At 38.4% G+C, this 23,074-nt stretch overlaps 1 protein-coding gene across 1 annotated transcript in view; it reads left to right on the top strand.

The window, feature by feature from the left end:
- LOC119728273 (pikachurin-like) overlaps positions 1-23,074 on the top strand; it is a 56,166-nt gene that overhangs the window by 15,683 nt on the left and 17,409 nt on the right. Inside the window, exons 3-5 of the mRNA XM_038200442.1 lie at positions 7,083-7,523; positions 11,357-11,558; positions 22,794-22,941. Of these exons, the coding sequence (XP_038056370.1) occupies positions 7,083-7,523; positions 11,357-11,558; positions 22,794-22,941 (791 nt within the window). The remainder of the gene's footprint in view (positions 1-7,082; positions 7,524-11,356; positions 11,559-22,793; positions 22,942-23,074) is intronic.

Genomic DNA, 23,074 nt, shown 5'->3' with positions numbered 1-23,074 from the left:
ATTGAAACGGACTGTTACAACATTGTAAGTCTTAGGGGTTTACATTCTATTTTCTTACTTAGCCCCTCCCAAAAAGAAATTTAGACTAAATAAAATTTGTAAAAGTACATAAGATCAAAAGAAAAGCTGCTTTTCAAAAGCCTCTTGCTTTTTTGTGAACTACATTTTCCCTTGGTATTTCTCAAATTTCAGCAAATGATAGCAAAAATGTTACACCTAGTTTAAAGCCTTTGTTACACGTGCCGTTCTGGCATCCTGATGGTGTCACAACCATAGAAGCTGGCAGAACTGGACAAGCACTTGACGGCAACTGCTCTGAATGGGGAGCTCGTGTTGGGGACTAGCGGGGAACTGCATAGGTCGTGATAGACACTGGAAGGTCCTGACAGAACAGCAAAGTGCCCTGACTGTTTTGAGCATGTTCAAAACCAACGGCAGACTCTCCTGTCCTATTTACAATGGGGCAAGAACGCTGCAAGGTCGGGCGTGGACTTCACTCGAACGGCCTGGACTTGGTGTCGACGGGAAGGTAGTCCGGAGCATCATTGTGAGAACTGCATGCACGGACCTGCATCGGTACTGTCTTTCACTCACGAGTCTCATGTCTATACCGTGCTTACACAGTGCCTACCCAAACCTCCGCTCGTTGCTAGCACAGGGTAAGCACATGATTGACTTGACACCAACGGCTTGGATGGGATGAGGACAGGGTGGGGACGGGAGTGTGAGCCACATTTGCCTTGAATAGAACTGCCTGAGAACAACTTGGACTGGATGAGGACGGGGTGAGGACGGGGCACGCATGGATTATGGTCTGGGATCCATATCACGCACGGGGCTAGAGAACAGCACTGTGGGACAGGGGTTTAAAATGAGTAATCTTCCTCAAATTAGTTGTACCCCCCCCCCCCCCAAAAAAAGGAGAAATAGAAACTGCCTTAACAGAATGCAGGTGTTTAAAGACAAGACATTAAATAACACCTTACAGGGCTGGGTACACAAAATGAGCTTCATATGTTGGCCCAAGAATTATGTGAAATTGTGTTTTCACTCATGTATAATTTTGGAAAGTTTGGGCTATTGATTTGAGTCAGTAGGCCTACATGTACTCTTTTTTTTCATTTTTAGAAGGGCCTTTTTCTTTTCTCCATTTTTTTCCCTTTCATTTTTGCCTCTTAGAGAAAGGAGTGCCTTTAGAATATTCACACAACAGGCACCAAGAAAAGTTCTCAACTACAGGGCTGACTATTGACACTAATTGGCCAACAGACAAGCTTGACTGAACACAAAGCTTTGGTGAAACCTTTGTTGGTACAACCCAGAGCCCTCAGGTTATCCCATAACTAACTACCAGTACATGTAGTGTATGGCAGCAGTAATAAAACAACATCCATGTTCCCAGCACAGCCTTATAAATAAACAATATTTTGATATATAGTGAACCCCCATTTTTACCGTAGCCCACAGCCCTTGAGTGTTGTGGCCTAAATACCGGTAGCAACCTAGACATGTATTTTTTGCAGTCCAATATTTGATTTTGCAAAGTTTTTCCCCAGATAAATTCTTCAGTTGAATAATACATGTACATGTACATGACATGATGGGGAGTTTGCACAAGTTTTATCTTCGACCTCCCCACAGAAAATGTGGATAACCTTTAAATTCCCTTTGTCATGCTTTGGATCTTGAAGGGCAGATATTGAGTATGAATGCAAAATGTGTTGAATCATGCAGGTGATTACTGTAAAAGTGTGGGTGTGCGTGTTTATGGTGTAAATCGAGGATACACACGTGCAACATCATCGACGAATTGAGAACAAGAACCAAATCGAGGTCGAAACATGTTCAAAACCAATGAGAGCTGTTGCAAAAAAGTTAAGAGTATAAACAAAGGAAAAGGGAAGATGAACAATTGAAAATCCTCAATTTACACCATAAACAAATGTGTGTGTGTATGTAAGTTTGTTTCTGCATTCAATAGGGGACGTTGAACAAAAGAGGACAATAGGGTCCCCAATTCCCGAAGGTCCCCAATTTGGCAATCATGTACAAAACATACCGGTATGGGAGGTCTTCCTAAAAATTTGAAGTACAAACAATAGGGGGTCCCCGATTGCAGGCAAATACACACTACTGGTGTGTGTGTGTGTGTTGGGGAATGCTGAGGTAGAAAAAAGGTTCAGTTATGTAAAGACTATTTCCAAAAGATCCAGTGTAGATTGAGATCTTTGAGGGTACATAGTAATTGTAAATGTACATTTACAGTAATCAGGGGTAAGATCAAGGAACCTGCTGTTCATAATCTCGTTTCGTTTAGATTATGTACCCTAGTCCATTCCAGTAGAGGGCGCTACCAACAAGAACATCAAATCAAGTCACTCGGGATTCGGACCCGAGAAATTGCAAGCATGCCTTTAATATGCATGTATCATTAAACCTAACTGGTCACTGCAGCTTGGCTGCACTTGCCAGGGAGGGCTGGCTGCTTCAGGGGAACAGAACCCAAAATCAAGTCTCAATTGGATTATGACTAATTGACGAGGGTGTTTGTGTCCATGTGTATGACACTTTACTCAAGTGCCATGACAGTTATTAGACATAAAATATTTACAAAAAGTAGACGTCCAAAGTGTGCTACGTTCAGTAGTACTTTCTCGTGATTACAAATTGATGAGTATTCAAGTAGAAGTTTGAATACAAGTTAACATTCTTCAAGTCTTTGCTTGTACCAGTAGTTGAGTACATTGCATGTGTATGTTATAAATTTGAGTACCGAAAGATGTATACTTGAGTACAAGAAACCTTCCAAAGCACCCAACATTCTTGTATGTATAGCAGGTGCACAATATAGCAACTGTATAAATAATCTAGTACAATTGAATGATTGGGCTGCTGTGAGGGGCCCATTAAATGCAGGTTAATGAAGACTAGGAACAAGCAGGTGCTTGCATAGTTAAGTGTACTCCTGGGGGAAGTACTTGACAGGTATGGGATTTGTTTCTAAGGGGAGCTGTGCAGAATTAAATATTGTCCAGAACAAACAAACAAGTAAGCCAAGCACCATGTACATTTTACTGTTTGTATAGCCCACAGTATTGAACATTATAAATGTTTGTCAAGGGGCACACATTTTAAGTCAACTCTGTCATGTATCTTTCTCCTCTGTCAGTATCTTTCTTTCAAACATCCGTTTGGTCTAACATTCCAAAGTTATGCCGAAACAGAGTACACTGTATTTGAAATATTTGAATTGAGTACATGACAGTTTGATGTTTGAAACAGTTAAAGAGACTACACGTATATTGAAATATCGACGGTCGCAATCATTCAGAGTGACTCCACAGTCAGGTCAATGGACACAAATAATTCATCAAGTTTACCTGTCTGAAACAAAATCTATTTAAGTTGATGTGAGTCGCTCCTTTTACGATTTTCTCAGCATGACTATGGAATGCCAATCTGAAACAGGTGCAATGCTGGTAATTACTTATCTCTAATACCAAGGTCTTTCAATATATCAAATCAATGAGACAAAGATTTCTGAAATTCAAGGAAATGTAATATCTGGTCTAGCCTTGGTCAAGGCGCTAGTTGTTATTCATCCCAGCCGTAGCGCGGTAAACGATATCCTCGCTAGCGCTATGCATGCGGTGCATTAAAAATACAGTGCGAACAGCGACCTCACGCGGCCACCATTTCTATGCAAATCAGTTGGACCCAATCTAGCGCCTTGGTTCAATCGTCGGCTGGATTTCTAGCGCACGACCTCGTATGCGAATACAGATAAGTGTAGGCGGGGCTAATATGTGGAGTGTCCAATCACACCTTGGTAAATCCAGACGTCATCAAATTATTTGCAGCTATTCGCCTTTTGCGGACGTGACAGGAACCACAGTTTTTGTGCATTGGTGCCGTGTGCAGAGACACACAACGTGTACTTGTATGGATTATGTACGGTGCACGTTTCACTATGTAAGTTTCCACGCAACGATCGACCAATAAGAAAACGACATTTAAGGTCAGCTAAGGCTATTAACATAATGAGCACCACCCCCAAAACTTCACATGGACAATTGAACCAAGGCGCTAGATTGGGTCCAACTGATTTGCATAAAAATAGTGGCCGGGTGAGGTCGCTGTTCGCGCTGTATTTTTAATGCACTGCATGCATAGACAGATGACTGCATGCATAGCGCTAGCGAAGATATCGTTTACCGCGCTACGGCCGGATGAATAACAACTAGCGCCTTGACCAAGGCTATATCTGGTCAAAACCCTTGTCTCATACCAGTTTGTTTTTTTCTAGGTTGTGTCTTTGTGTGTCTCACTGTTGTCCATTTTGTCCTTTCTCACTGTCTCTGTTTTTCTCGGTCATGTCCACTTGTCTGTCGATAGGTTAGGGTACAAAAGCGTGACCTTCACCTTATACCTAAATGTTGTCGTAAATTTGTTCTAGTCATCCATGTACATTATTATACACAATTACATAATTCATTGCATTTTGCTCTGTGTATAATATGTTTACACGGCATTGTAACATTTTATTGTGTGGAAATGGCAACATTGAAATAAATGTTTCTACTAACTAAGTTCAAATGTACACACAGAGTTTCTAGGGTATCCTTTCTAGCAAGTGAGTGATTGATTACAGTAATGAGTTGTAAACTTTGATTGTTGACATAACATCCTCAGTCAACCCATGGGAATTATTCTGGGGTAGATATGGTTATCCCTTATCAGGGTGCTCTTACTGTAATCACAGTGTCAACTCCAGTCACTTGTCAAGTTCCAGGACAACTAGAGCAAACAGTGTGGAAAATAAACAAGACAGTATTGACTTGGACTAATGTCAACTGTAGTCTGAGACTTCAGCTTCTGTCATTCAAATTTTGGAAACCAAAATCGTGAAACTCATGTTCAAATTATGGGAAGAGTTGTTGAAAGCTTGTATTGTAAAAATCATGAATGCATACACATTGCTGTCATCAGAAAACTATCACTGTGTGCACATTGGACATTGCAAGGATATGGTCTCTTTTAGTCTCCATGTTATGTGATGATTTTATATTCATGTACAGTATAAAACAAAAAATGTAGCATGTAATTGTAAGCATAGTCTTACCATTTTAGTAATCATTTACCGATATAGTTGCATGAAAAAAAATAGTTTAAGACAAAAGAAACTTGTAACTAAATATTTTGAAACGGAACAGAGATCTTCAATTTTCATGAAGTACCCTTGCCACTTGCACAATTTAGCTGTCATTTCTGTAATATCTCTAGAAGCTCAAAAGTGTAAGTGTGAACAGTTGCAAGATTTATTCGCAAGGGCTTTAGTCAGTAAACTTGCTGGGGAAAGGCCCAACGTCCCAGAAATAATCCTTTGAACCTGCCATTGTGTCAGGAATCTGTAGGTTTAATCTTTCAGCTGTATAGGAGGAAAACTCCCATAGGCATCACTGAACACCCTGAAATCTAATACCAGTTGCGCTTCTCTTCCAAGTGTTATGTGTGTGTGACTAGTTGATGATTGGGTCTCATTGTTGCCCTGTCCCTCATGTAACAATCGTTTGAACTACAAAGCATGTATGGCTTAAACTTAAGACATTTGCTACATTTACAATTAGGCTTGACAGTCATGTACTGTAGAATACTCCAGGATTGATTTTGTACATTTACATGCATTTTCTCTGTTGATAATAAGCTACATGTACATACATGTAATTATGCAGTCTCAAATGCCAAACCGATTAGACTAATAGCAGCATAGTGAGAAGTAGCCAGCCATGGTCTGACTAATTGGCTCCATACCACCATGGTTCCACTTGTCCTCCAAGCCAGGTCATGACCTGATATCAGGCCACATGATGATATCTTTATCATCATCCCTTCCCCTACTGGCTGGGTCTCCTTTGGGCTCCAGTCACCTTGTTGACTTCAACCAGTGCCAGCATTCCAGTCATACCAAGCAGTCTTAAGATATTGCTCATGTTGAGTGCATAGCCTGGGCAAGGTTATCCTGGCCTGTTTGCTTTACTTTGCTAAGGACAACTCTTGGTTGTCATTTCACACCCAGCAAAGGATAAAATGGCAAGTCTGTGTACCCTTATCACTCCTTGCCTCTATTCATTAGCATCAGAAGGTTGTCATTTGAAGCTACTCCTAAAGTTGTTTAATTCCCGCATTCCATTACAATTAGTGTATGCCCCATAAATCTCTTAAAAAGTAGTTTACCAAAGAAAATGCTGTTATCTTGGGCTCAGGAACCTAATTGCAATCTTGTGTTGCAGTTCGGTGAGATGCTTTACTACATGTATACTTGATTTTTCAGCCCATATTCGTGGAATCTTTGTTAGTAAGACTTGTGAATTAATCCAGTTATTCACATGCTACATGAAACATGGAACTGCTGTAACTCTTCTGGGATAATGAAAGTCATTTGGAATGATGCACTGACTGGTTAATTAAAAGTGCAATATAAAATAAATGTTCATGTTACTATTATTAAATTTTACTGTTGTGTCAAATATTGACTTCTTCACTGCCAAGATACATTTTACCCAGTGTGTATTTCCCTGTAAAATATTCAGTACTCACAGAATATAATGTTTATTGCTTGGCAGTTACAAGTCATTCCTAATACTATAGACACACAATGTGATTACCACTCACCAACCAACAAATCTAAATGCTCACCCCTGAATTTCTTGTATTAGGCCGCACAGTGCTGTTAACAGGTGGTGAAGGGAATGCAGTGGGTTGTATCATAACAGCATCCTTTTTATTTTGTCTCAACAGCCTCCCTTTCTGTTCATTCTTTCCAAAAGGTACAGAAATATAGGAACACATGATACTGGAATACAAGTCAATGTCCAAGAACTGGATTAGGAGATCAGCTTGTGATTTTCCTTTTGCCCCTCCCCCCCCCCCCAAAAAAAAGACATTCAGCCAAAGTTTCTAAGTAAATACTTATCTATTGAGTCGGAAGATACTTTTAAGTTTTACTTGAACCTACATGTATCAATACTTGTACATTACATAATTACTAATTGCTTGTGTTTTTTTCCAAATCCAATTTACAGATGAAACCATCGACATTGATGCAGAGACAAGCCCCACAGAGGCAGTAGTAACTGTGTCGGAAGAGACAGTTGACAAAGCTAAGGATCAGCAGGGCAGTGGAGGACAGGAGATGGAGGGAAGTGGGAGTGGAACAGATGAAGACGGAGAACAAGAAACAGGAAGTGGTGAAGAGATACATGTGCCTAGTCCCATGGTCCTCTGTCAAGACTTTGAATGTCAGAATGGAGGAACATGTTACGTGGATGTGGTGATGGACAAAGCAATGTGCAGATGCACAGAAGGATTCAAAGGAGATAGGTGTGCAGAAAGTGTGGTGATACCACCTACTACATGTGAAGGATTTGAATGTCAAAATGCCGGCACATGTTATATCAACGGTGAAACAAGTAGAGCATCATGCCACTGTCCACATGGATATGAAGGAGAGATGTGTAAGCAAAGTAAGTACAAGGATCATAAGAGACCTTGATGTACCCATAGAGCAAGGACCCAAGGAGTTCGTACTCCAAGACTTCAAAAGTAAAATGATGGTCGCCGCACTGGAAAGCAACAATAGAAAGCACCTGGCAGCCAGCTTGCTCAGTTGCTCACTACGCTAATCTTGACACAATAGAGATCCACGCTCACTAATGCCAGAAAAGGAGTTTGCATGGCTTCGTAGACAGTACCATGGTAAATACGCATGCGCAGTTGTCATACATCGCTAAAAATGAATGATTTTGAAGTGTTTGTTCGGAGTTGGATGATACTGTATATAAATGTGGTCAACATCACTGGACCAACTTTTTATGAAGAACAAAATGCTCTGTACCTTTAGTTTGAAAACTTGTGAAATTTTCCAAAAAAACACATTTCATTAATGATATATTGCCAATTAAAATGTCTGAAAATACATGAAAACTTATCTGAAAGAAACTCAATTTATCTCCAAATTACAGGGACAGATAACGCTTTTAAGCACCAATAACTGCACATTGCTAACTTGAGTTCATAACTCACATCTAACAACTGCGCAGTTGTAAAAACCTATCTTGTCGTAAAATATATTTTTAAAAAAAGAGCAGCGACGTGACATGACTTATTATGCAGCATATAGGGAGGTTGTTGGTTACCAACTAAAAAGGCGGCGACGATCATCGTGTTCAAAGGCCGCTGGCATTCACGCTTTGAATGGTCGAGGCTTGCGGTCACAGTGCTTTAGCTATTGACATTCCCGAGGGATTGGTATGTAAATGGTCAAAATGTAAATCGCCCAAGAGTTCTGACTCCTTGGGTCCTTGCTCTATGATGTACCGGTACAAGGGAAACCTGAAATGGATCATACAAGCAAATTCTGTAACATTCCCCCTCCCCCCACCCTCCCCGTCTGAAACGAAAAAGAAAATAGGAAAAGAAGAAAACCTACAAAAAGGAAATGTAAATGAGAAGGACAAGAAAAAGAAAGAAAACTAGAGCTACGTCTGTTCGAGGAACAGAACATACATGTACATGTGGTTTTAATGGATTTAGGGTTTACAAACTGGGGTAAAAACGCCCGATTTTTAAGTTTTTGTTAAATATCTCAGTACTACTTGGAGACACTTAGAATAAATGTGTGGTTTTATGCAAAACATGTCTCCTCTATCGTGTGCAAATATAATATCGTGGTCATTATATTGATAAAGAGAAATTTTCCTCTCTGCATGAAGTCAAGGGTAAAAGGTACCGGTAGTAATTGATAATTTTCGGGGTTTTTTCCTCATTTTTCCCAAAAATAAATTAGGGTAGGGGCTGTGAAAATAGGGTAGGTAGGGTAACCAGAGCAGAACTATTGTTTGGGTTTTTTTTTGGCCTTAACCCAGTGGTTTGAGCCACAAACTGAGGATTGAGTAATACAGATTCTTGTACATTATCATTGGAAATCATACGAAGCATCGCACCACAACTCACAGATGCTTTTCCCAATGTGTCATTTAATTAAAGCACAGTTGGTTAATATGGGCATCTATTTTCTGTGAAACACCAATCAAAATATAAGGTGACATTTGCAAAAAGTACTTCAGTTTTTATAACTAGCCAATCAAGTACAGTGAAAATTTCACAGACGAAAGGTAAACAAGTGCCCAGAATTATTGAGAAGACCATGGTGGTTCTGTGTATTGTCCTCACTAATTCTTGGGGCAAACCTTTAGCTGAATCCTTGTACCCAATCAGCTCCGTCTTCCACCCATATGAGGCTGTATCTTGGGTATCCGTGGGCCAAACTGCATGTTGCTTTATACCTATACACTGTACATTAGAGATATCATTTGCATACAATCACTTTACATCTATACAGTGGTCAACAAAACTTACTATACCGGTAGTTAAATGGTTGTCTAAAAGTCCTACAAAAACCATTCAAAAATCTATTAAATGCTATCCATTCTGTGCTTTCGTTTGGAATTCATGTAGGGATTTTGCCCAAAACAAGTCCAGAAGACCACTATAACGTTTGATGGCTACAAGCATGTACATTGTAAAAACGAAAAGACTTGCTGAAAAGAAGGAAAGATGTTTTCTTTTCTTTTGAAAAGCAACAAATAATGTTTGGTCAAAAAACATGAAGAAGGTAGAACATGACATGGATGATGCGTTGATGCAAGGGCAGATTCCTCAAAAATGCCATTTTCACAAAGAGATGCCCACATGATTGCCCTGACAGATTATTGTGCGGAAAGGCATGAGAGTAAGTCATCGGAGATTATAGGCATCTTTGATGTGTGTACATTGTCAGTGTAAACATGCACGCCCCCTAATACATTCTATTTAAAACTATTCTATGTTTGACAAATGTAAAATAACAAGCCAGTTTTGACAGAACAACTTCAATAAACATCATTTGCATAATATAAGTATTCATGTACGTGTATTGAACTTTGAAATCAAACAAGAATGTAGATCTATGCATTGTCACACAATTATTACTACGTGTACCAGTAAGGCCATCACTGTTCAAATGTGGAGGGGAAAAAATAACTACTTAGGCCTACTGTTGGGATTATTTGAAGAAGAAAAAAAGCCAAGTCAAAACATGCATGAAACAGGTACATGTACAAGGTTTTATTTAAACGCACAGCCCATTGAATAACATGAACTTTGCTATTCAGCTACATGTACCATTCTGCCAGTCAATCCAAGCATTCACCTGTGTACATCATTATTCTTTTTCAGGACTTGTGTGTTTGGACAGGGTGAAAAGGCATAGGGATTAGTGTCAGCCTGCCAAGCTGGCTGTGTCTAGGGAGAAAACTATCCATTGTACCTGATTCTATTCAGCCACCCAGGGAATGGTGTGTCACAACACCCATGGCCCCAACAACTCTCACTACTTGTTCAATTCCCATTGTATCAGACTCCTCTATTATTTAGGTGCTATTTGCTGAAGCTGGTTGACATTCTGCACGATATTTGGTTCTCATTGTTGAGAAGTAGGTCTTGGTTGAATAGGATTGTATTTATTGCTATGGGGGCATTCCATCAAGTCCATTGGGTACTTCTCCCCACAGTTAAACATCTTTGTCTGGCTCTAAGTCTTTGGATGTGAAACATTGGTACATGTCCATGTATGTACATGTTTACATGTATCGTAAGCCTCATTGCTCTGTTTTGAAACGTTGGGGTCGTTTTTTTCTTTTCAGTGCAGATCTCAAAGTTAAAACACATTTCTTTTTATATTTTTTTTTTAATTTTGATAAACCATAAATGGAAGCTGACTAGATGCAATATCATGTCTTAAAATTGAACAAAGAAATTGACTGAAGCAGGGTTTGAACCTGTGACCTCCAGATTGCCATTCCGGTCCTCTACTAATTGAGCTTTCCAGCCCTGTATTCTTACTAGGACTAACAACCCACCTTCATTTGAAGGGGCTGGTACCGGTAAGGTTAATTTTAGGCCAAATTGGCGCACTTTGACATTAAAGGCAATAGGAACACTTGCAATTACCCACAAACATACCTACTTGCTTAACCAGAACCAGAGGGGTTCTTGTGAAAGGATTCCATGGGTGTATACATTCGCCAGTGAATCTATCATCCTGTTCATGCATTATCCTACCTCTTGGCACATGAAAAATCCACTCTGTGAGACGATATGTTCCTGAAGACAATCAGTTCAAACAAACATAAACAAACATATTCATCACCTTTCACTTGATTAGTTTTAATGGTGTTGCTCCAAAACTGTTGACAGTAAACCCATGTACCATGCTTATATGCACTACATAAATACCCTTACTGTTATTTGCTTGCAGCTGTTGCCATCAAGTTCCCAAGTTTTCAGAGCCATTCCTACATGGAATTCTCCTCTCCACTTGGCCTTTATCGGACATTCCAGGTCCGAGTGGATTTCAAGCCAGAGACGCTGGATGGATTGCTTCTATTCTGTGGAGAGCAGGACAGTACTGATAAGGACTACTTCTCCCTCGGTCTTGTTGATGGCAAGATGCAATTCAAGTGAGTTATTGATGGCAATCTTCATAGCTATGATAGCCATTGGTATGTGTCTATGTCTGTCTATCAAGTAAGGCTACAGCATGTGACTTTTTGCATCTTTGTAGATTAAGTTTTGAAAAGGGTGCCCTCAGCTTCAGAGTCATTACCAGTGATGTCTGCTGTGTCAGGTATTTCAGAAGGTTTGCATACATTCAGACATTTTGTGCGCAAATCATTCATTTTTCCCTCTCTTTTTAGTGAAGACAAAATAGTGACCACATGCCAAATATCACATGGCAATAGTTTCTAGAGGTGTCAAAAGTTGATAAACTGAATGAGGAAGTCATTGGGAAGCTTAACTCAAACCACTTCACTTACTCTGCAACACAAGAGTTTCAGCATTAGCACAAATTAACACAGACTGCAGTTTGATAATGAATTTGTGTACATGTATACAGACAAGGAGATATTACACTGCCCATCTACCTGCAGCAAATCTGTTCTACCATGCATCACAGTGGTTTGACTGATGGTTATGTAGAATATGCTGTCGGAGAATGTGCTGTAAACCAACATGTTTTGATATGCAAATGATCTGATAATGTGTCACCCAAAAAAATGCTTAATTGCAATGTGATTGAGCCTAACACCAAAACTAATATCTCCAATGAAATAAAACAACTTTTGTGGAGAGTGATAAAATGAGAAACAATCCATGAACAAATTCACTGCCCAGCTGACAAGCCTGTTTCAACGCTGGCAAAATACTGGGTTGTATCAACATAATTTGTGACATTTAAGCAGCAACTGTGACCTGCCTAACAAAAGGGATGGAATAAGTGCAATCAAGCAATGCCCCATTCCCAAGGTACAATGTATATCTTGCAGCACCCTATATCCCTTCATCCTCTTCCATAATACATGTAGCTCAGGGAACCCTGAGGCTGGTTGGACTACTGAGGGGCACAGTAAGGATACTGTTACTGTCAATACAAGTAGCCATACAAGTTCTCAAGCTCCCCATGGGGTTTGGAGATAACATTGATGACATCAGTAGTTGGAGGAAAAAACCAGCCCTGCGGGAGATTTGGCACCAATACAGTAAACACCCATGCAATGCACGACCCGGAGATTCATTTCTTAGTTCCGTCCTTCCAAGTCTTTAATATCATAATCCGATAAAAATGGGGCTATTTAGTGGAAAAGCTGGGCCTGAAGGCCAACACTGAAGACGGACAAGTTGGCGAGACCTTTGGAGAGAAAGGCAAGACAGGGATATTTCATCACCTTATTTCAACCAAATATTGCTGCCAACTGAAGCGGTTGGTCAGATTGTGGATTGTCTTACTTCTCTAGGCACTTCATCTCTGCTGATTAAAACCACTGATAAATCATTTGCTATCCCCCTCTAGTTTGTTGATGCATGCTAGTGGCAGATTGAGTTATTCATTGTGCCTGCACGATTGCCTTGTTGTTGTCCTAATATTGGCAGGCACAGATATGAACAGTTTCATAGAAGATCCATATCAATGTGCTCAAGGCGTTGCAGTATTTAGAAGCAATCATATTTATTGTAGATTTTTTAAATTGCAACGAATAGATTTCAATATAATTCACTTATATAATGTTCAGGGTTTTTTTAATTTGAATTAAAAGTATAGCTCCTAGTCCTATACTGATCAGCATGCTTAGCATTATTTATGGACAAATATCAGTAGGGAAAATGTTTGGACACTGGATGAACATTTTATAAATTTTAAGAATATTTTGGGGGGTTTTGTAATTGATTGCTTTTGAAAGAAAAATTGTCAAGTATTAATACCGGTACTTGAAGAAATCTACTTACTCAAAAGTGTTTTCTGGGGTTGTTTATTGTTTAAAGAGAATTAAATCAATTTTAGAATTGCAATCATTGCCACTTGAATAGGCAGGATAATTGAATAAGATGAAAGGGAAAACGTGTGTGTGGACAAAGGGAATAAGGCAGATAATGCTGGCAGCAATTTTCAATGTGCTTTCCTGGACGTCAAGATGATGTACATGTATACCTGGACAGGATATTGAGCTCCGTGGGTCCCCCCTGCAGGCAGATGCTTTTATCGCATTTAATTCGGCTCAGAGATCCTATTAATGCGTCACTGGACGTGTCCGTTACAGTGATGTCATATGAGGTCATGGGGAGAATTATGATCACTTAATGAGATACAATAAGAGATAACTAATCTTAAAGAAAAATTTAAAAAAAAACCTCTCCCAAAGAAACACCATCAGCATTCATGAATTTAAATTTATCAATTAAATGTGTAATTAAATTTAACTGTTAACATGGGTAATGTGTATGTGCTTCAAGTGCGAGCATTTAGTCAGTGTTTTTTTTTATAGATAAACAGATAGTCCTTTTTTTAAGAATGCAGGATGTTGCATTGTAGCATATCTGTGGTTAAACCCAACATCCGAGACTACAGGAAGATGAGGTTAAATATCCTGGACACGATGGAATTCTGGTAGATAAATCTTGTCTTTTTATGTTACAGTTCTATTTTGATTTGAGGATAGAATCTAATAATTCAAGTGATATTCAAGAAACACTCATGCTTGGTAGAAGAATGGAGAAATACATGATGTCACTTTCTGACTCAGTCATGTCAGTAGAAACAGAACATAAAACCTTATCATTTTAGCTTAAATGGTTGCTGTGATCTACATGCATATATTCGTTTATTTTCATATTAGAACCCCTGTAGGCGTATTTCCTTATTTGTTGAGGCAGTAACCCCCAGGCACTTTGCTGGTTGGCTAAAATCCTTGAATTTAAAATCCATAATTTTGCAGAAACCAAATGATACAAAACTTAACTGTCCTACATGTAGGTATTGACGGTTCAAGTATCTGAACCAACCACCTAACCTGAAGAAAATAAGCCTGGATGGATTAGTTGTTGGTATTTGTTACCCTGAACATCCAAAGCATTTCTGTTAGAAATGTTACATACAAGTACATGTATGTGAGGGGGAGTAATGCAGGATTTGGAAGAGAGTACAGGCAATGTCCTCCTTCAATGCATGTGCATGCACATGTACATGTACATGTATGTGAACATATTTGTGGAGTGATCCAACCCCAAAGACTGTGCAAAAAATGAACATTTTGCTAATCAATATTTCCGTGGGGGGGGGGGGGGTGGGTCCGTGTAAAGGATTTTTTTGTTGTTAACTTCAAAACCAGCAAGATCCCCAAAAAAGTGCAGGCCCATAATTAGTGGCTAATGTGCTGAATGGAAACCTATTGTCCTATTGTAAATAGGTGCCTGCAGCCTGATCAGAGTTTCTTTCTTTGCTGGCAGAAGACAGGATTTGGCTTGCTTCAGCAAGAGCACCGTGACAAACAGAACAAAAGACATCACATTTCTTAAGATCCCCAATTTCTTGAGAAGGAAGAAGGAAAAAGACTGTTTGTATTAAATCCTCGTATGAAATTACCTGAGAATTGTAATCCATCATGTAATGTACTTGTATATTGAGTAGGCTTTCTTAAAACTAAATAATAAGGAATGAAAACGTGGCATAATGTGACTGAAATATCTCTCTGAAGCTCCAAGGAATTCATTTAAGGGTTCTTTGAATTCAACGGCTGTTAGTGTTTTAGACCTTCCCATACATTTTTTGGCCAGAGGTTGATTGTTTCTTTAAACATGCACTGTAAGGAAATGTGACATAAATTTGTATTAAATAAGTAACCACCAATTTGTTTTCTTCAAAATATGGTAGAGGTTCCTCTTCAAGGAATAGAATATAATTTGTTTCTGATAATATCAAACAAAATTAGCTGGCCTTAAAAATAACATTTAAATATCAGCTTTCCAGAAATTGATTGACAGCCCTTTGACAAAGCTTATGCAATTTAACTCTTTTCTTTAATAAAAAGTATTTTTTAGGTTTTCCCATGGGTAGAAGCTGTTGGAGAATGCACATTTTAATGTCAGTTGGTCCTTAAACACATGTAGCCTCAAATGCCTTTGAAAAAGAAAATTGCTGTTTTCTGGAAATGTTAATTACCCCTAACAGAACTCAACCCATCAAACCCCAACAGCATGTTTTGTTGGAATCTGTCAGAATGGGTACAGTATCCCTAAACTGACAGTCTTTTACATTGGGTTGGCACACCTCCAGAATCAAAGTCAGAAATATGTGTGTGCAGTTTCCCATATGGTGTTGGAATTTGCCAGGATGGGTATGGTTCCTAGTAAATCATGCCAGGGAGTTAAGATTTAAAGAAGCTGGCAAAAGTGCTTTGAACTTACCACAAGTGCTAAGGTCAGCAACCACTAACGACTTATAATTATGAGATTAGTTTATTCCTTTGAAAGGAAATTGATTTCCAAAAGTTAATTTTATGGAAACTGTTTTGTTGAAGTATGGTCTCTTTTAAACATGTACATAAAAATGATAATGCAAAACATTAACTCCAAAAGGGCCAGGTTGGATGTCCGACCTTGGTCCATTTTTTTTTCAAAAAAACCTCACCACGTGAATTTCAGCAATATCATAAAAACGGGATAAAGCAGTTGTGCAAAATGTCAAATGTTCAGTACAAAGTACAAAAAAACCCTTATTTTCCTGTTAACCTTGTACTTTGTAGGAGAAGGCACTCATTCATGGACAGAAGCATGGAATATTAATGAACACTTACAAAATACTTTTTATATTACAGAGTTGAAACGTTGCATACTACATGTACAAATGTATGAATGTTTACATAATTCTGAATTATGAATGTTTCTAGTAACTAGAAACAAATCATAAAAATCAAAACTCATCTCATAATCTGTAAGATTTGGGATAAATATTCATGGTCTTATTCCAAACACATTTCCTCTAATACATTCTTTGTAATTTGAGTTCCTCTGGTAAGACCACTGGTAGGTACTGTAATATGAAGGTACATACATGTACATTGTAATTGATGGATAGGATATATTCAGTTAATAGTCCAGACATGCCTGATGTTGTGGTCCAGGGATTTACTTCACTTCAGTTCATCTTTTCTCTGATGATCTGATCCTGCTATTTGGCCTGCTAATAAGCAAGGGATTGTGTGGGGGACAATCAGCTAGTGTGCTGCACTGCCAAGCTTTCATCTCCTTTCCTAGTAGGACTATTTAGCTACATGTAATCTTAATCTGGGAGATGACAACATTTATAGGGGATGATCTTCCATACATGTTGGTCACAAAGAGAAAAGTTTGACAAGCTTTGTTATTGTGATTAACTCCACATATTGTGGGGGAAGTCTGGCAACTTGGATTTTTGAAAAGGGGGATTATTGGTTGTTATGAATGGTGTAATTAACAGTGACATTAAGGCTTGAACATAGGACTACACAGCTATCATCAACCTGTACTTCTATGTGATTGTTACCATTACGTTAACACATGCAGTGACTTTCACTACATATTTGCACTACATTTCAAAGTAATATTTTCTTCTCACAGATTAGCCCAGTTTGCACAACATTTAAATGGAAGAATGGGGGATCCACTTTTATTGTGTATAAGATTGTGACCTCTCTCTATTGAAAATATTGAGAATTGTCCTGTGCTACATGCATGTTATTCGTTCATAATCTTATTCATGTACATATGCACAATACATTGTAGTTCTCATTGCCATCTATGCACTGGCAAGTTGGGAAAGGATTGTAGGCCTACCGGTATGGTTAGAGACATTGTATCACGTGTCTCAGAATGATGAATGTACTCGTACATGTACATTTTATATCACGCTGGTACTAATTGGAGAAGAACTTGGCAGAGTAATTGGTAGAGATTCCTTCTCCATATCATGCCAGCATTAAATGAGTTGTGGACAGGACATAATTGCTGCTGAATGAATGATGTCTATGAATGATGTCTTACCCTATATGATACATACCGTAGAGAGATTGACTATGGGAATCATTTACATTAGGCCTTATAATGACTATAAACAGTAACAACAAAACACATGTAGGCCTACATACATTTGTGTACACATGTTTGTCTTCCAAACATTTTTTGACATATGCCTTTAATGAGAGTCTAAGAAGGAAAGTTTTCATCAAGTACATGTACATCAATGTGTATGTATGTCATTCCGTACACTTGGCATATTGGAGGAGCAAATGTCATGACTATGTAACTTCGTATTCTTTGAACTGAAGTCATTTTTCCCTAATAACCTGATTCAGAAGTTATTTCAGCAAGACTAACCAAAGGAAGCTTATGACCTTTTTTACGAAAGTAGTTTTTGTGCTTTTAACAAAGTTTAGTATATAAAAAATCATTGGTACATTGTGTAAAATCGTAATCTCAGTACAGATAAATAGTTATAACGTCTTAATAGGGAGTCCAAAATGGAATCTTGTTGCAGAGTTTCAATAAAAATTCATTCCTTTGGTAAATCAATAATTTGGGATTCCTTTGGATTATTTGAATTTTGACAATTTACAAGAATATTCGAATTTTTACCTTTAATTTTTACAAAAGGAAAATAGTTATACCTTGGAGAAATTGCTACTCAAAACTGATATTTTTTGCAACAAAAGTTAAATTTGCTACTCTCTCACTGAAGGTTTGGTTACATTTAACACTAACAGCAAAACTTGATACAACTTTTCAGTTGAGTGTCTTCGTGTAAAAGCCATTGAAAAAAATATACTGCAATGGAGAATCAGAAAAAGGGCGCGGGGCTGTTTTTCAAGGGGTCATCCGTGTCTGTATACATTCAGTGGCTGCACCAGATGGGGGGGGGGGGGGGGGAGGCAATGCAAGGGGGCAAGTGGGGGGGGGAAGAAATATTTTGGGGGGCAGTTAAAATAATATTTGATTTCCAGAAGCTAAGGCGCAACTAATGCATTTTCAGGTGTAAATAAAACAACCACTATCATGACACAATGACCTATGGTGTGTTATAATATTATGTGTGCACGGAACCAAAAATTTACTCTCTACTTTCAACTATACATGTTGTTCTGATTCTGAACAGTAAAGGAAATAAAGAGAGTTATTTAATCTTCAAGTAGACAAAGTGTGGGGGCAAGAGAAAAACTTGGGTGTGTGTGGGGGGGGGGGAATCCCCCTTGATTCCAGCCCTCCCTCCCCCCCCCCCCCCCCCCCCCCCATGATACATGGCATGAGGGCACACAGCTGCAGGTGTAGATGTCCTAAGTCTGGGGTCTTGCATATTTTTCCCTAGATGTGTCACCTGTTTAAAATAGGTTTTCTAGTTTTGAGATTAGGGTGTTGTTTGGCATGAAATAATAATTGCATGTTATTAACCTATATAAGGAAAGAGCTTTTGAATCATATACGTACAAGTTGTACATTATACAATAAAAGGTGGAATCAACTTTCTTTGAGATAAAGAAGGAAAACACTTGGAATCATTGAAATTTCATACATGTATGGTCCTCGGAGAAGTATGTACATGTACGACGACATGTCTGTGAGTTGAATAGTTTTGACTGCCTATGAAAACCCACTCATTTCACCCCTGGGGTTGTTTCGGTTGTGTCCATACTAGGGGAATGACCTAAGCCCCACCAATAACATCCCATGTGGAAAAGTTCAACCACATCAGGTAATAGCGAAGAATTGAGGGAAAGTGATACAATGTAATCTATCGGAACAGATGTTGAAGATGTCTGTTTAGACCCAGATTCTGGTAATCTGGAAAGGTCAGGTGCGCGTTATTAAATTTGGGCGTTGCCAGTAGCGCTGGTCTGATATGAATATTGACTCCCTGCAGGGGAAGACTGGTATTCCCTTTGCCATGTAGGTCAACAAAGGTCAAATATAGTTTAATATCTACAATACAATCTACATGTAGATATTTTGTGGTTCTGTCCACAGGGCATTATCTATGTATGCGGATGGACAGGAATACATATTAAAAATGTACAACATTCTGCAGATATCCATGCTTTTGGAATATTCACATACATTGTACTTGCTTTGACATTCCTATCTAGTCTTTTTGTTATTACCGGTATTTGTTGCTATGAATATGCATTCGTATTTTCATATTCACCATTTTTAATATCATTTTTGACTTTAGACTGAAAAGGGGTTATAGTTTTAAGCTATCGCACCTGGAAAAATGTGGGACCATGTTGAGGACACGTACATGTACCAGAACATGTAGGCTTACACATACCGGTATGCTGATTGGGGGGGGGGTCTTTTTTTTTTTAAATTGAACATTAATGATAATCTTTTCCAGCCACGCTGTAAATGAAAAAGACAAGAAACTCTGGGATTTTATAAAAACATAACAAAACCTGTTATGTTGCGTATATCAAAGAAGATGGAGATTCTGAGATTGCTCTAGGGATAAGGAGGTCTTTGAGCTATTGTCTAATTGGTAACCCTGGGCCAATACCTCTGTCTGCAAATGGTGATTTATATGTTCCTCATATTTTAAAGAAAACTAATCATTGCTACTAATTAACCTTGTATTGTATGTTTGTTTGGAGAGGCCTGTAGTCTCTAGGATGTCTAGTATATTGGTCAGTCATGGGTGCAAGTGCTTCAACTCCTTTCAGTGAATTTAACTTAGTTGTGAAATGTTTTCATGAACACACTTAAGACATTTTCTCAGAACACCTACTTTGAGAGCTAGGCCTATGTATAGAACGGTCATGGCACATGCCAAACAATTCCATCTCACAAACTGCAAAGTAGTTATATGTACTTGTCTTGTAATATCCTGTCTATGTTACATGTGTACATTCAGCTAATATTAAGCCTGTAGCTACAGACACTTCAAAGGTACATTTAATTAGGTCATCTACATTAGTAAAAAAAATGCAGTTTTTTCATCTACAGTTTTCTTTTTGCAGTCCGATCAACTCTACTTTAAAGCCCCAAGAGTATGAGAACAATAGAATTAAAAAGGAATTCCTTAGTGAAGAGTAGTCCATGTATAACACTTATCTCTCAACATAGCACCCTTGAAGTTGTTGGTTTCTTGTTTCGTTTTGCAGCTTCTAGACAGGTAGGCCTACCGGTACGTAACAGCAGTGAATGTGCAACGCCTTTTGTGAAATTCTGCACCCTCTTTGTTTTTAGGCAATTAGTGCATATATTACGTTTAAATCACTTTGCAATACTTGTTTTTGACTCTTGCATTTTGAAAGCAAAATTTGTTCAGTGTTCATGGGGCAAAAAGTCAGTTGGTGAGACTCAAGTTTGTTCCTAGTGTAGACATTGCTACTTTGTTGCATATTTTTAAAATTCTGATGTACATGTATGTCATGGAACATCCTGAATATACCCAAGTAAATGTGACATTTTAATTTTTTAATTTGGCAGCCCGATTTGGGCCATTGTATCCATTATACATGTACTAGGGTACCTACATGTATTAATGAACCAAAAACTTCCATCAGTGTATGGACTAGGGGATGCTTTTTTGACACTCACTAAATCTGTCACTCACTTCATTTGTAACGATGAATTTCATTGAGAGGAAGACGTTTTTCAGACTGAGGACTAGCCTTTAATGTTCAGCATGCTTGCCAAGATGCCAAAGATATTCTGCGATATATTATTGCCAGATGGATTAGTGAAGTGTTTGATCATTACATTTGCTGACCATTCCCAAGTGGTCTGTATTATATGTACATGTTGAAAGATATTAACTTGCAATGCTCACTGTGTGAATTGTGTCCATTTTGCTTATGAACCATAGCCACGTTCTGATGAAACTTCAACTATGCATTCTTTTCTTTTCTTTATCTGTTTTGGATTGGAAATTTGAAGCGTCAATGTCTGTGTCAATTTTTTTATAAACTTTGGGAGAAATGTTTAAAAAAATTGAAATGGTTTGACATTAATATTTGTGTGTGTGTGTGGTATAGAACACAACAGACTGAAACAAATTTGAGGTTCTTGATCTTCCACAGACAGAACCAATTACAGTGTCAGTGGGAAATCAATTTAAGAAACCCCAACCACTATCACACAATTGATCATACAGAAGTCATCCCCTGAAATATATAGATATGGTCGTGTACATACACCAATGCAAACACCGGAAATCAAGTAGGTACAATTTTGAAGTGCAGAGCGATATGAATACTGAACCATCTGGAAGAAATAAAGTTGGCAGCTTCAAAGGAAATTTATTGGTCTTGCTGCATTAAACATTTCAGAAGGAATTGCAATAATGCATGAACCAGACCACCAGGCTCATTATAATGTCCCACAGGTACCAGGATTTTCAGGAACATTTCTTCACAGAGGTCCAACAAATACATTGTACATGTAGAGAAATAGTTCACTTCTAGATTCTCAATGACTCCCAAAAGTAATGAACTGTTTCTGAAACCATGACACTCTCCAGCACTGTTATACTTTACCTTTGTAACACTGTGTTAAAAAAAAAACCGAGAAATAAAAAGGAAGGTTAGAAAATTCATTTCAGAAACAAAATTTGGGGAAATTTTGTTAGAGTGTTGAACAATTTCTGAGTGTTTCTGAGCTAATATTAATGGTGCCAATAATCCGGTCAAAGCTCTGCAAATCATTATTTTTTTTCAGCAGGTTCTACTGAAATAATACAGTCAGTATGCACAATATGTGGAACAACCTACATTTAAAAGAATTGTGTTTCACACAAAAAAGTCAAATGGGTTTCCAGGAAAAAAAAATATGTAGGCCGTGTCCATTCAAGTAACATTTCAACAATTACATGTAGTTTTCAACATTACCGATAAGTTTTATACCTAATAGTGTCTTTCTCAAATGGCTAAATAAAAAAGATGTGAATTATGACTTCTTGGATATCTAGATGTATTGTGATTTGTTTATTTCTTGGGGAAAAAGATGACCAGTTCAGTAACATGGTTTATGGCATTCATGTACTGTATTACACCTGAATCAGACTGGCGTTCTAGAGTGGAAGTTGTGGAACCAAACCAAATCGTATCAGGAGTGATTCAGGTTGACCCAAAAAGTAGGTTTGGGTTTGGGCAAACTTTCTGTGTTCATTTTTTATTGACTAATCTCTGGAGTCATTCGGAATGACCACAACTACAGTCACTCCTAACTGTTTCAAATGTCAAATTTTCATGTATTTATAAGTAAAATCTTCTGAATAAATTGGTTTGGCATGACCTGGAAGGCCTGTCTAAGGTGAATGTAACATGTAATGGTTATTGAATCCTGTGATAAAGCATGAGCCTAATGAAGCCTGTATGTATTGATTCTGGTTACAGGTATGATCTTGGGGGAACAGCTCCAGGGATCATCACCAGCGCTGTGACAGTGTCATTGGGAAAATGGCACACAGTAACAATCAACAGGGACAACTGGGATGGCTGGATACAGGTGGACCAGGAGAAACCTGTCAAGGGAAAATCCAAGGTTTGTTGACCTGCTGAAGGAACAAACTATTGTTTGCATACACCATGTTATACTTCATATGTGCAAACGGTGTGAAGTGCGCGTAACTTTGTCAGAATGTTCTCAGACTCATTGTGTCTGCATTGTGACAATG

The sequence above is a fragment of the Patiria miniata genome, unplaced genomic scaffold, assembly GCF_015706575.1.
Source record: "Patiria miniata isolate m_02_andy unplaced genomic scaffold, ASM1570657v1 HiC_scaffold_20, whole genome shotgun sequence".
NCBI classification, from domain to species: Eukaryota; Metazoa; Echinodermata; class Asteroidea; order Valvatida; family Asterinidae; genus Patiria; species Patiria miniata.
Note: the sequence above shows the minus strand (reverse complement) of the source record. Positions and strands in the feature narration are given on the sequence as shown.